The sequence below is a fragment of the Petaurus breviceps genome, unplaced genomic scaffold (genome assembly GCF_028583685.1).
Source record: "Petaurus breviceps papuanus isolate PSGF00001 unplaced genomic scaffold, PetGlider_PUasm1.0 90895, whole genome shotgun sequence".
Lineage (NCBI taxonomy): Eukaryota > Metazoa > Chordata > Mammalia > Diprotodontia > Petauridae > Petaurus > Petaurus breviceps.
The window spans coordinates 4,886,167-4,900,254 of NW_027187372.1; the positions used below are offsets into that span (position 1 = coordinate 4,886,167).

The 14,088-nt window shown below is 36.5% G+C and overlaps 1 protein-coding gene across 2 annotated transcripts in view; it reads right to left on the reverse strand.

Moving 5' to 3' along the window:
* The window catches only part of EDEM3 (ER degradation enhancing alpha-mannosidase like protein 3), a 64,681-nt gene that overhangs the window by 24,834 nt on the left and 25,759 nt on the right, over positions 1 to 14,088 (reverse strand). For both annotated transcript variants that reach the window (XM_069074416.1, XM_069074415.1), the window contains exons 6-11: positions 13,677 to 13,830; positions 7,081 to 7,215; positions 4,636 to 4,741; positions 3,046 to 3,143; positions 1,342 to 1,467; positions 275 to 358 (exon numbers count right to left, since the gene is read on the reverse strand). In XM_069074416.1, coding sequence (XP_068930517.1) covers positions 275 to 358; positions 1,342 to 1,467; positions 3,046 to 3,143; positions 4,636 to 4,741; positions 7,081 to 7,215; positions 13,677 to 13,830 — 703 coding nt within the window. The remainder of the gene's footprint in view (positions 1 to 274; positions 359 to 1,341; positions 1,468 to 3,045; positions 3,144 to 4,635; positions 4,742 to 7,080; positions 7,216 to 13,676; positions 13,831 to 14,088) is intronic.

The window sequence follows — 14,088 nt, forward strand, 5'->3', positions numbered from 1 at the left end:
GAAAACATGGGAGAGAGCAGATTGGAGGAGAGGATATCCTGTGGGACTGCTATTTTGGGGCGGTGGGTAAGGGAAAAATGGGGAGAAAATTTGTAACTCAAAATCTGGCGGAAATGAATGATGTAAATCAGAAGTTAATAAAGCATTTCAAAAAAACAATATTAAAAAATACAAATTTAAACAGAAAAAAATTACACTATAATATCTACATCTTCCACAAAATACTTTTCTTTTGGAAAAAATTTATTGTGATCCCTATAATCTTTTTACTTACCTCTGGAAGAAAATTGTGCTTTTTTATCACCTGATATAACATTTCATGAGTTTCAATAGCAGGTCTAATGTCTCCTTTTAAAACCTAGAGTCATAAAATAACAGTTAATATGCACATTTTGCTACCTAAATCATCTGTGATCAGTATCATGAGGAGCCACACAAATTAATTTGCTCAATTTTTTTTTAAATGTGAATAATGACCTTTCTTGCTTAAAGCCCTTTTACAGGCAGCTCCTAAACCCATTTGCCCTGTTTATCATTTAACTTAGTCCAGGAACAGCTGTCGTTGGCCCTGTCAGAGAAGATACAATTCATTCACTGATGATCTGTTCCAATTTGAAAGATACCAGTAGAAATCAGTAACTAGCTAGAGGAAGTCTCTTGTTCTAAAAGTAGTCTGATCAGCTCAGTGGCTATAAAATAAGATGTTATTAACACCAAGGCCATGAGTTCAATCCCTATGGGAGACAGTAAGTTTTCATGGAAAACAAGAGGAACCATCAACTTCAGAGAAAGCAAGATGGATTTTTATAGGGTAAAGATGCAATTACGTAATCAAAATTTACATCGAATAGAAGAATATGATTAATATAAAAAAGGGTTTGTTTAAGGGTAATGGAGGAGGAGGCCCATCCATGGTTCAGTGGTTAAACATTCTGGTCATGCTGCCCTCTAATTAGCCAGCTATTGTGGTCCTTTCTGGTCAAGATAGATAGTTAGGTATTGTGGTCCTGTCTTGGGCTAGATGAATGATGCAACTGTGATGGAATACAAGAACACACCTGTTTCTGTGGGAATGGGTCTGGAGTAGGTAGAGGCAGTAGCTGTGTTCCCATCACATGGACACACCTGCTGTTTCTGTGGAAACTAAGAGTTCAGGAACACACCTGTTGTTCCAGTGAGCAATGAGGCATATATGAGGAAGGTAGGACATTGGCAGGTTTGCTAGGTAGGTATAGGTATAGGGGCCTATAATGAAGTTAGAATATTGGGGCTGGGGGCAGCTTTATTAGGATTCCATCAGTATGATCTAATGCTATTTTTAAAAACTCAATTTCTCTTTACCTGCAGACCTGGAAAGAAGGCAAGCAAAGAGTCCATCCAAGTTCGAGCATTTAGCATTGGTTTGTGGATGTGCACATCAAGCAGAAGAGGAGGCTGGCTGATGTACCTCATTATGGCATCATAGTGCTAAAAAAGAAAAAAAATCAATATGCATTTCAGGAAATCAGCACAAGGAAGAAACGTTCAAACAAGCTATTCCAGACAAGTCTTTTAAGCTCAATGGACCTCAGGAGGTCAGATTACAGAGCAGCAGCAGGGAAAGAAAATGAGCTCTGAAGTCAGAAGGCCTAGGTTCAAAACCTGACACTGAAGTTTGCTACTACATAACCTAGGTTAAGTTCTCCTTGAACATAATTTTCATTATCTGCAAAATGGGGGAGTTTGACTAGATGGTCTCTAAGTTATGTCCTCCCCCAAATTTATGATCTTACAAACAAGGCAATGTTGTAATAAAAAAACATGACTTTATATCCTAAATGGGAAAAATCTATAAACTGAGTCAATTTCAGTGCTGAAAGTTTATTTTAACCATTTTGATGGAATCATTCCAAATTAAGTTTATCCTTCCATACCTTCTTATACTGAATATCAAAACATAAATTAACTTTTTTTGATGACTGAGGTTTTAATAACATGAATATAAATTTCTGTGTCACTGAAATCGCTAAAATCAAGATGCCCTCAGGATCTAGTGAGGTACTTGTATATATGGTGCTTAACCTGGGGTCCATTAACTTAAAAAAAAATTCTGAATAACTGCATTTCAATATAATTGGTTTGCTTTGTAATCCTAAGTAAGTTCACTTTAGTGTTTAACAAGATTCTGAGAAGAGGGGTCTCCAGGTTTTATCAGACTAACACAAAAAGAGGTTAAGAACTTCCACTTTTGATCAATCCAGCTATTTACATCTATCAATTCATAGATGGATTGGAATGTAGGTAGAAGTTTCCTACATTAACACAATGTCACTGTCAATATAACTATCTCCTCCTAAAATCATTCTGTAAGTTCTGTAAGTTTTGTTGCTGTTCATTAACACCAGGATCGCTTGGGTTGCAAGGAAAACTGAGATTTTTAAAGAAAAATATTTTTAGTTCAGGAAAATATATTTCCTTGTAAAAAAAAAAAAGAGGCTACCTAGCTAGCTTGATTTTCGAAACACTGAAGAGACTCAAAATACTTTAAATGAACTTTACAAACTACTATAAAAGTGCACAAAGCATAAAAAGTTTGAGAAAAATTGTCAGCAAGCAACAGTGTTTGCCACTATGTTGCAAAATAAAGCAAAACTAGCCCAAAGTTCATAAAGCAAGCATGTAAAATAGTGGTTGGGAGAACCAGGTTAAAGAGTTAAAGTGAAAAATATCATTCATTTCAACACATTCCCTTCTATAATCAAAGGCAGAGAAAAATAGTAAGACTGAAATCTATCCACTTTCCCTTTATTAGCAATTCTGATAAAAGATCAAACTAAGAAAAGAGAGTCTAAAACGAATTTTCTGGAATATGTGTTTCCACTGTCTAAAAAAACCTAGTCCTAAAATCATCAAGGATAAATGAGAGTTGTCACACTTATGTGAACAAATCAATTATCTGCCAAAATTTCATGACTACATAAATAAAATTCTGTCAAAAACTTGTCAGTTGATTTACTTTAAATTAAATCTAAAAGTAACACAAATATGAAAGGTGAAAAAACTTACTGTGTTAAATCTTTCCAGAAAACTGTCATCCCCAAGCAAGACATAGGCTTTTAATAAATATTCATAGTACGAATCAATTCCTGCTCCAACTCCACTGTCTACAAAAAATGAATGCAAATAAGTCTATTCAAAACAATTGTCAGAAATTATGTAAAATGCAGATGAGGTTATTTCAATAATTTACATAGGGCAAATGAGGATACTGGTATGTTAACAAAGAAAAGGGCACTGGTAAGCACATAAAAATAATAGCATATGTAAACAAAATAATGTTTTTAGAGGCTGTTATTTTTGTGGGAAAAAAAATTGTGATGAATGAATAGTGTTTCTCTAATAACATTTCAAAATTGAGAGATGAAAGACTTATTTACTGAGTTACTATGATTAAGAATAAAAGAGTCGATTCCTGCTGGGACACTAAACCAAAACACCACTAGAGGGCACTTTTGTGCCATTTTAAAAGTCACGTATTTTTGTGTTCCACAGTATTTGCTTCTGTAGTTACCTCTTATTTCTCTAAATTCTTCCAGAACTTATTCATCAGTCTGTGCTTTCTGTTTACTAGGATTATCACTTTTACTTCCGATAATACAACTCGTCAGAATTAGGATATATAAAGAAAGTGGAGATTTGAAAAAAGCATTCTTTCTACCCTTTCCCACCCTTCCTCTCTTTCCACAACTTGGTCAGAAATTTTCTTTCCTGAGGTGGCAACAGTAGCACCAGGGGGACCAATACCTCCCAGAACAAGGACATTCTGTCCCTTCCCACAGGACTTGCCCCTTCCCGGTCCCTATGTGGAGTGGGTCCTTCAGCCACTGCTTTGGGGGCACCTCCCAGGGTAACCAGGCCAGGGGCAGAGCCTTTGAGGTATGTGTTTGAAGCAGCTCTTAACACTTATCAACCCCTCAACCTGATGCTTAGGAAATGCAAACTCCCCTCACCAGTCCCTCATTTTAACTCGATTCAAAGGAGTTTTTTTCACCCAAAATTGTTCATTGCACTGTCCACAGCACCATACACACAAGTCTTCCTGGCTTAGTCAGCTAACTAAACAATGACCTTTTTTACATGTAAGGCACGTCCTTTCCCCTCAAGATCAAACTGCCTTTATGTCAAGTTCCAGCTCTGAAATAGCCCAGGCTTCTCTAATATTGCCCTTCATCTGAACATTTATAACATTATTTGGTTGACTTGTCAGTCCAATTAGATTTTAAGTCTCCTGAGAGCAGGGATGTATCTCATACTTTGTATCCTTAGCATCCCAGCACACTGGGCCACAACATGCTCTGTAGATGCCACCAGCAAAAAGAGCAGTCAGTAAGCTCTGGTACTAAACAGAACTGTTCAATTAGCAAGACTGAATCTACTTTACTCCATGAGGTGAATTAGGATATGGGGACCAGTTATAACACTTGAATGAAGTTCCAGCTATCTTGTGATTTTTCAAAGGCATTTACATAGCTCTAGAAATGGCCAGTTAAAAAAAAAAGACCCAAAAAGAAAGCCCAAAAGACTGATTCAATCATTTCCTAAAACATTCTGAGGAGACTATGAAATTATGATGAAAAAAACCTGCAACTCACATACCTTTGCGCACCCAGTCTCCAGTATGAATATTAATAGTTACTCCTACTAAATTACTGCTGCGCTGTCTTTTTTCCCAGAGAAAGTCAAGGGCTTTCCGTGCATATTCCTGAAAATAAAATAAATACATATATGAAAAGTATAATTTAGCAATGTATAAAGTCACATAGTGATATTTTTCTTAAAAAGAACGAAAAGGGTACCACTACTAAAGAATTCTCTTCAAAAGTCAGATCCATTACCCTTGCCAACTAAATGGGAGAAAATGACAATAATGTAGTTTTTAGTGGTTAGAAAGAGATGGCAGGGGCGGCCAGGTATCACAGCAAGTAAGAGCACCGGCCCCAGAGTCGGGATGACCTGGGACCAAATACGGGCTCAGACACTTAGCACCCACCCAGAAACACCTGGCCGTGTAACCTTGAGCAAGTTATTTAACCCCAACTGCTTTAAAAAAAAAAAAAAGAAAGAGATGGCAGTGGCTAGCAGTTCTGAAAATCTGGGACTCTCAATTCATGTAGAATCGTAAACAATTAACATTACTTATCCTCAGGTTCACATATAACAAAATAGGAAAATTAGTTTGCTTTACATATAGGTACATATATTTATTGTTATTTAATAATAGCTTTAAGTGGCAGCTACGTAGTGCAGTTGACAGAATACCAAGCCAGGAATCGGGAAAATTCATCTTCTGGAGTTTAAATCTGACCTCAGATGCTTACGACCTGTGTGGCCCTGGGGCTAGTCACTTAACCTTGTTTACCTCATTTTCCTCATCTATAAAATGAGCTAGAAAATGAAATAGGAAACCACTACAGTATTTTTGCCAAGAAAACCCCAAATGGGGTCACAGAGTCAGACACAACTGAAAAAGTGACTGAACAAAACATAATAGCTTTAAGGTTGGTGAAGCACTTCATCTGTTCTCTATCATATGAATCTCACAACAACCCTTTGAGGTAGGCACCACAAGTAGGCATTATTATCTCCATTTTAGTAATTAAGAAAAAGACTGGTAGAGTTTAAAGTGACTTTCCTGGGGTCATATGACTAGTAAGGGTTGGATGCTGTAATCCACTCAGTTCTCTGTCTCTCCAGTCTTTCCCCTTGTTAAATAAAAGGCACTACAAAGATGAAAATCGCTATAAAATAATTACTATTTAACATTAGCAAAACTAAATAAGCCTCTTAAAATAATTTCCCCTGCTCAAATACAAAACAAACAACTCTTTATAGATGCCATTCTATGGAAAAGCATAATTTCTTAGGTGGGTAGCCAAGTGAGGTTATTAGAGAAGTGACAGAGTCTTTGAAATGCCAAATGTTAGGCATCCAGGATCTGTTTATCTCAATGGCAGACAATCTAGTCAACAGTAAATGAATAGATGAATCAGGCGTTAGGTTTTTGTCTGGAAATTTCTAGACTTTTTCTTTCTTTTATATACACTGGAAATGAACTAATTTCATGTAACATTTTATATACCAACCAAGTCCTGTAGCCCCCAGAATACATTTCACAATTAAATTATATTTCTGAACTTTTAAAATGTCATTTTGCTTCTCACTTCCATTGGGTAAACATATGCTGCCTTAATGTTGCTTGGTAGCATGTGTAATATGCAAAATCATAACAAAACCCATAACTCACATTTATACATTTCAAAGGTAAACTGTATAAATATTAACCCCATTTTACACATGGGAAAACTAAGGCTTGGAGGATGAAACTCATGGGACCAGGATCACAAAACTGGGACCTGAATTTGAATGTAGGGCTCCTGTCTCATTGGAAACCCCAGTACTCTTCCCCCAGTGCCAAACTGTCTCTATATTTGGAGAGTGGTACTGTCCAGGTCACGGTGGTTACCTGCTTTAAGCAATTAAAAAAGGTAAATGATATTAGCCACTATCACCTCTTTTGCAATTAAGTCTTCTGGGTAACAAGTAACAAAACCTCCCTTAGGGTAAACAAATTCTCTTATTGGGCATATCAGATTAGGTTTTCAAACCGATATTTAAAATGCAAGATTTATGTTGTACTTTTAACTTTTCTGAGGAGAAATAAGGGACACAGAGGTCAAGAGAATAAAGCACAATACTTTATATTGGACTTATGTAGAAATTTCCTGCTGTTAAAGAACTATAAGCTGATAGTACTATGGCTATGTATCAAAGTTTAAAGATAAAACCTTAACTTAATACTACCTTCCTGACAAAGCACAAGGTTACTCTTACTTTTAATACAGTTATTAGCCTACTAGTTAGCAACATCCATTTTTCCTTAGCATTTTTCTCCAGGGTAGGATTTACATAAAAATTCCATTGAATAAACAAATATAATATAAAAAACCGTAGCCCTCTAATTAAGAATCTTAATGAAAAAAAAAACAACAGAAAGTTAGCTAAACCCAATACCCAAGAGATCAAAGATCATAAAAAACAAACCTCAAATATTGACGTTCCTGTAAATCGACTTAGAGCAGCAAACTCGAGGATCAAGGTACCTGCACACGCCGTGCAGGTATCTGTCTCTGTACCTGTTCGAGCTTCTGGTTTTCTCATGCCAAATTTTAAGTTAATCTGAACAAAACGAGAAAAAAAAGCATTTTAGCAATAATGATACAGTCTAACTCCTTGACAAATGACTACTTTATTTTTCATAATGACTTTATTAAACTATGAAAATCAGATGAGAAATAAATAAGTATACAAGGATATTAACTCAAACACCTGAGACATCTCCATAAAATACTCAGGGACAGGATAATTTCAATTATTTCTGCAGCAAAATCAAAGTTCAACTAGATTACATATGTTATATGGAAAAATTATCTTCTAACAAAGATATTAGTGGATAAATTGCTAAAACTATTCAATACAGGCGTAGGAACAAGATGAAACTAGGCCAGGTCTAAAAAAAGTTAGGCTAAAGGAACAATTTAATAAAAGCTAAAAATCCTCTCCTTAGAACTAGTAGTACAGTCTTTTAGACAGAAGTGACCAAATAATCTTTTACTACAATAGTGATAAAGTGTCAGATTGAGATTTTAAAATACTGATTTTTTTTTAAATGTCGAAAATAGTCAACTTTCCTGGCCTACTGACAGAGCAACATCATTCTACCATGTGACACAAGTAAAAAGTTTTTTCATTTACAACAATGTCTCAAAAGGATGATACAAACATACTTCACAAAAACCTTCAGTTAACCAGAATCCAAATGATCAGAACTCTCAAGATCCAGAATTTATGTAGCATGTCATTATTAGGAGAAAGGAATACTATGTGAAAACAAGTTTAAATTAAGGAACTTAAAACAAAAAATCAAACAACTTTGGGTACAGGGGAGATCTAAGATTAGTTACAAATTATCTCCCTTGGTCACCCCTAGATGGCTACCCCCCCTTGTTTTCAGACAAGACCCAGGAAGGGGGGGCAGAAGCTTAAGCTGCCATCACCTTCACCCTGCCAGCTGGGACAAGCTTCAGTCACCCACAAAAGGCATTTAGTACTACTCAAATCTTCAGGCTAACAGCTTCCCTTACTCTCAATCCAGTAAATCCCTCACCACAAAGACCATGGCTTACCTTCTATACTTTATAATACTATCAATAAGAATGCAAGATCATTGGGGCGGCTAGGTGGCTCAGGGAATAGAGCACCAGCCCTGGAGTAAGGAGGACCTGAGTACAAATACAGCCTCAGACACTTAACACTTACTAGCTGTGGGATCTTGGGCAAGTCACTTAACCCCAAATGCCCTGCCTTCCCCCCTCCAAAAAGCAAAAAAACAAAATTAAAATAAAAAAAAAAGAATGCAAGACCATCAAACAATATAAGACTTGCAATCATAACAGAAAGCCATGATAAGTTACAGTTACTAACACATTAAAGTTAGCAAAGCTCATCTGTACAATTTAGAAAAAACTCCAAGTTTAATTTTTTTGACTGTATCACTAGCTAACCAATAAATTTAATTAGCAATAATACCTTATTTCCTCAAACATTCCAGTTAACTGTTTTTGTTTTTTTACTACAATTAGTTATCTACTGACTAGAGGGCACATATGAAAGGCTAAGACAAAGCCCTCAGGGAGTTTCAGAAACACATCCACACAGAGACAACTAATACAACTAGTATTACAAGACAATAACCTACATGCCAAAAGTATTTTATATTTTATAAAGCTCAGAGGAGGAGGAAGCACTCACTCTGGGCTGGAGGAGTAAAGCAGAGAGAGAGAAGAAGACTAGTTTGTATGCAAAACTATCTACAATAGCAGTTCATTAAAATTCTTGATACAAAAATAAAATGCATTTCTGACTTTAGGGAACACTGTGATTGTTAGCCAAGAAAGCAGAAAGATTAATGCCTGATTTGTTTGTGTACTTCTTCTTGCCTACTTCTGTTCTGGAGGGTCAGTACCTTGAGGAGGCCTCTAAGAACTGAGAATGGAGGAGACTCTGGCAGCAGTATCCATTTGCTCAAGTTTAGAAAAATGGGGGGTTTATTGCCCAACCTGCCCAAAATGTTCAAGCCAGGGGAGTAAGATCCCAGGTGGAAGCAAACTTGATTCTCATGGCTTCAAGACTCTGAGAATCATAAGGGAATTATAAGAGGAAGTATTCCATTTAAGAGTTCAAATGTAATCTAAATTTAAAAAAAAAAAAGTCTCTATTTAGCTGCATTCTAATACTTCCATAACCTTGGTAAGTATAACTGAACTTTTGATAACTCCATATTTTGTAAAGGAAGAAAAGCACATATACTATTTATGAGCAATGAAGTAAAGTGAGTAGTTAATTAGCTCTGGAGGCCCCTGTCACAAAATCCATGCAGGCCACCACTTATGAGCTCATTACTAAACTACATTCCCCCACCCCACAGCAAAATGGTGAGACCAACCTCTACCATTCAAAAGCATTTACATATTACAAATAATTATGAAGAAAAAACGTGATGTGCAAATAATGTCGTCAAATGCAATTTCCAAATGAGACCGACTAGACAACGTCCCAAATAGTAGAAGTTGTATTCAATGCATATTGGAGTTCTTTTTCTCCTTTTTTTCCTCAGCTCCTTTTTTGAAAATGAGTGTTTTCTGTGTCTGCTTGACACACCAGAGGCCACTAAGTCCACAAAACATAACAACTTTCTTTACTTTCCTATTAATGTTGATGGTTTCTTCTGTTCTCAAATCTTTGCCTGCTTCTCTTAAACTGGCAAAAGCTAAGAGATGCTAGACTCCTTAAAATTCAGCAGCTTGTAGCTCCATTTGTAACAAAAACTAAAAACATTTAAAAGTAGATTTAATTAGTAAAGTTGTCAATATTTTTGGAATAAATTACACTTAAATCAAATATGACAAATTTCTCAGCAAACCAAGTATATATATATATATATATATATATATATATATATATATATAAAAACGTATTTTAATGTTCCTAAAATAAGTGATAGAGCACCCCCCACATCCTAGCCCCCTCCCTCACGTCTCAGAGATGAGGCTGTTCCTCCTCCTTGCCAAGCCTGACTCCTTCACTTGGCTCTTTGGCACTATCCTTTCCATCTCACCAAGTGCCTTACTCCACTGACCACCCCCCATCCCTTAGAGCATCTTCAGTCCCTTCTTCTCTGATGGGTCCTCCCCCACTTCCTGTATTGAAATCTTCCCAATACTAAAAATAAACAAAAGGAAGCTACTTTCCTTTGATCCTGTAGCCCACGCTTCTAAACTATCATTCTCTCTTCTCTGTACTACTAAGCTTCTAGAAAGCAGTTGACTTCTTAATGCCTCCACTCCCTCACTAACCACTTACTCCTTGGCCTCCACAAAGTGGCTTCTGTCCCTACTACTACAATGGTTCTCCTCTCTCTTTGATAGAATCAATCTTCATTCTTCCTCCTAGCTATTTAAGAATACCATTCCCCTCCCCTCAAACTGTAAGAAGGGTGTCATGAGCTCTCTTCCCTTCTCTCTTTATTCTTTCTTCCCGGGCAATCTTACCAAGTATCATGGGCTTAACTATTGTCTCTACACAGATGATTCTCAAATATTCATTTCCTTTCTTACATCATCTCCAACTGTATGCTAGACATTCTCCTCCATATCAATCCATATGAAGTTCAAACTCAAGTCAATTAACTCATTTCTGTCTATAAATCTGTCCCTTCTCCTGTCTCCTCATTTCTGTTGATGACAACAACATTTTTCCAGTCAACAAAGCTCTGAAGCAGGTCTTAACTCTTCAGTGTCACGGACTCCTTTGGCAATTTGGATCACTTCTCAGAATGTTTGTTACCTACATTCATAACTGAATGAAATGTTAAATTTCAGTAAGGAGCAAAAAGTAAAAGTGAGACATAAAAGTGAAGATGTAATTGTTTTCCCATCCAAATTAATGGACCTACTGAAATTTATCAGGTTAAGAACCCCTACTCCAAATACTGGGAGACATTCTTGACTTTTCTCTCCTTGGTTCCTACATTCAATAAACTGCCAAGGACTGTTGATTTTAGTTCCAAAATCTCTCTCCTTTTCAGTCCACCACCTTCATTTAGACCTCTAATGAAATGTCTAAACTACCACAATAACTTCCTAATTGGGTTTCCTGCCTCCAGTTTCTCCCCTTTCAATCTATCCTTCATACTACTGGCAAGATAATCTTCTTAATACACTAGTAAAATCACATCAGTTTCTGATTTTAAAAAAATTCTCCCCTTAATAAAATATAAACTCTTTCCTCTGATACTCAAGGTCTTCAACAATCTGTCTCTACACCTGCACTCTATCCACCAGAAAAATGGACAATTAGATGTTTTCTAATCTCATCCTTTCCTCTCTTGCTTCTGTATATATGCTGTAAAAATTTAGTAATAAGGATGAATCTCCATTCCTACCATCTCTACCAAAGGACAAGTCCCCACACAGATGCTACCACCTCTTAATTAAGCATTCTCTAAATTCTCTCTAGTATGTAAGTGATCCTTTCCAATTAAATCTTTCTGTTCACTCTGACCACACCTATAAACTTAATCATTTCATTTGTATCTTTATTTGTGCACATTTCAGTCCCTTAACTACAAACTCCTTGAGAAAAAAGACTATCATTTTTCATCTTGTATATCCAGTGCCTATCACAATGCTTTATATACACTTGACACTTAATAAATTGAATTTTTAAAAGATATATTGCATATTTCAATCCTTCATCAACATTTTATTTCAAAAAAAGTCCCCCATCTTTCTCCCCAATCCTACCCACACACACTTTCAAAATTCTTCAATTTATCACTTCTGGTCAGAGAAGACTTCATAGAAGAAGAGAATTAGACCTGGTTCTTGAAAGATAAAATCTGGAGAGGTGGAGAGGGGTAGTATGAATAGTGTAACCAAAGGCATACTGATGGGTAAAACAAAAGGCATTTGACAAGTAACAAGTAAACCAGTAGGTTGGAGCAGAAGGTCTGTGCCAGGAAGGAGCAGGAAGTAGAACTGTTTGGATACTGTGAGCCAGATTTGAAAGGTCCTTCAATATCAGACCAAGTTTTTTATCTATAGGCAAAGAAGAGCCACTGATGACTTCTGAACAAAGAAGTAACATGATGAAAAGTAATTTTTAGGAGGCTTAATCTGGTATTGCTGGTATTTAGAATGAACCCAAGGGGAAAATCAAGAATGCAGTCATAGCTGAGACATAAAGTGATAACTAGCTAATTTAGTTTGGAACACTGGGAAGAGACTAATGATTGACATTTTATGTAGCACTTTTAAGATTTGCAAAGTAGTTTACATATGTTATCTTATTTAAGCTATAAAACAACCCAGTGAGATTAGGTAGTCAGATATTATGATCCCCATTTTACAGATTAGGAAACTGGAGCTTTGAGAGATTGACTTGCCCACAGTCACTTAGCCAGTGTCTTAAGACTTAAGTGCCAAGAGGAAGGATATGAACTTGGGTTATCTTTCTAAAAATCCAACACTCTATCCACTACCCCAAGAGGTAGATATTTGAGAATCCCTAGGGAAGTAAGACATATAGAACTTGACTGATTAAATGTGGGGAGAAGGAAGGAAAAGTAGTAAAAAATGGCAATCAAGCCTAATTGTTGAAAAGGATGGTGGTCCATTAACATAAGAATAAGGTGAAGAAGCAGCAATCTCTTCCTCTCCATTGGCTCCTTTCCTCCTGCCTCAAAGCAACAAAACCTTCAGCTGACCTACAGCCAAAGACTACATCTCTCAAAATTCTGAAATTATGGTCTTTACTAAACCTCTACCCTCCTGATCACCCACTCTCTCTTTAAATTCCCTCCTCCATCTATGCAGACTGAAGAGCCTTCCTCAAGAGCTGGCAAGTGAATGTATAATAAACATATCCAAAGGCCCCTTCCTAACTTCTGTAGCACCTGATACTCCTAACTACCCTCCCTCCCAGAAATCCTCTCTTCCCTTGATTCCTTTCATGTTTCACTATTCTTTCCCTATTCTGTTCCTACCTTTCTGATGACTCTCTCCCTTTTTACTTTTCTGGCACTTCTTTCAATTCCCCCAAAATAAGAACTATTTCTATGTTCTGCCCTTCTATATTCTCTATATTCACATTGATGATTTCAATTATTACCTCAATGCAGGTAAGCTACATACGTCATTCCTTAGGCCTTCTCTCTACCCTATCTTCCACAGAAACTTCATTCACTCTCATGACTTCAACTATCGCCTCTATGCAGATGAGTCCCAAATCTATGCCTCCAATTCTGACTTCTTTGTGGAGCACTGCTATTACATCCCCTGGAACTGCGTGTTGGATAATATTCTTTTCTGTTATGTGACTTCATATGAAAAGTTTGGATGAAATTAAAACCACTTAGATGTAAACTGAGTGAAAAATTTTTTTAATATAATTTGAAGTATTAACACTCACTCTGAACACCATTTCTACACAAACTAGACAGAATACAACCAAAAAACATTCCCCATATAAGGTATCAAAAGAAGTATGTAATGACTACACTGCCCTTGAAAATAACTTACTCTTGGATAAGGAAGGCCACTAGTGGTATTGAAAGCAGGTAAAAGCTTGTAACCCAACTGTTTGGCCATTTGGAGAAGCTCATCATTGTACCACTGCATGTGTTCGCCTTTCTCCTTCAGCATGATAGCCACTGAGTGTCCACCTAAGAGACCCCTAGAATTACATGTAAGAAATATTATCCACATTTCATAAATGCACTCTAAGCATAAAATCAATGAGTGTCTCCATAAAGTGAGGAGTATTACAAAAGTTAACAAGAATAACCAGTTGTAGCACGTGGAAAGAAAGAATAAACGGTTCAGTTGTTTAACTCACTCTAATCATTTAAGGCAAATCACTGAGGTTTCATATTCTATAAGTCAGACCTGATAATATCCATTTGTGAAGTGTTTTAAAATTCTTACTCAAGTA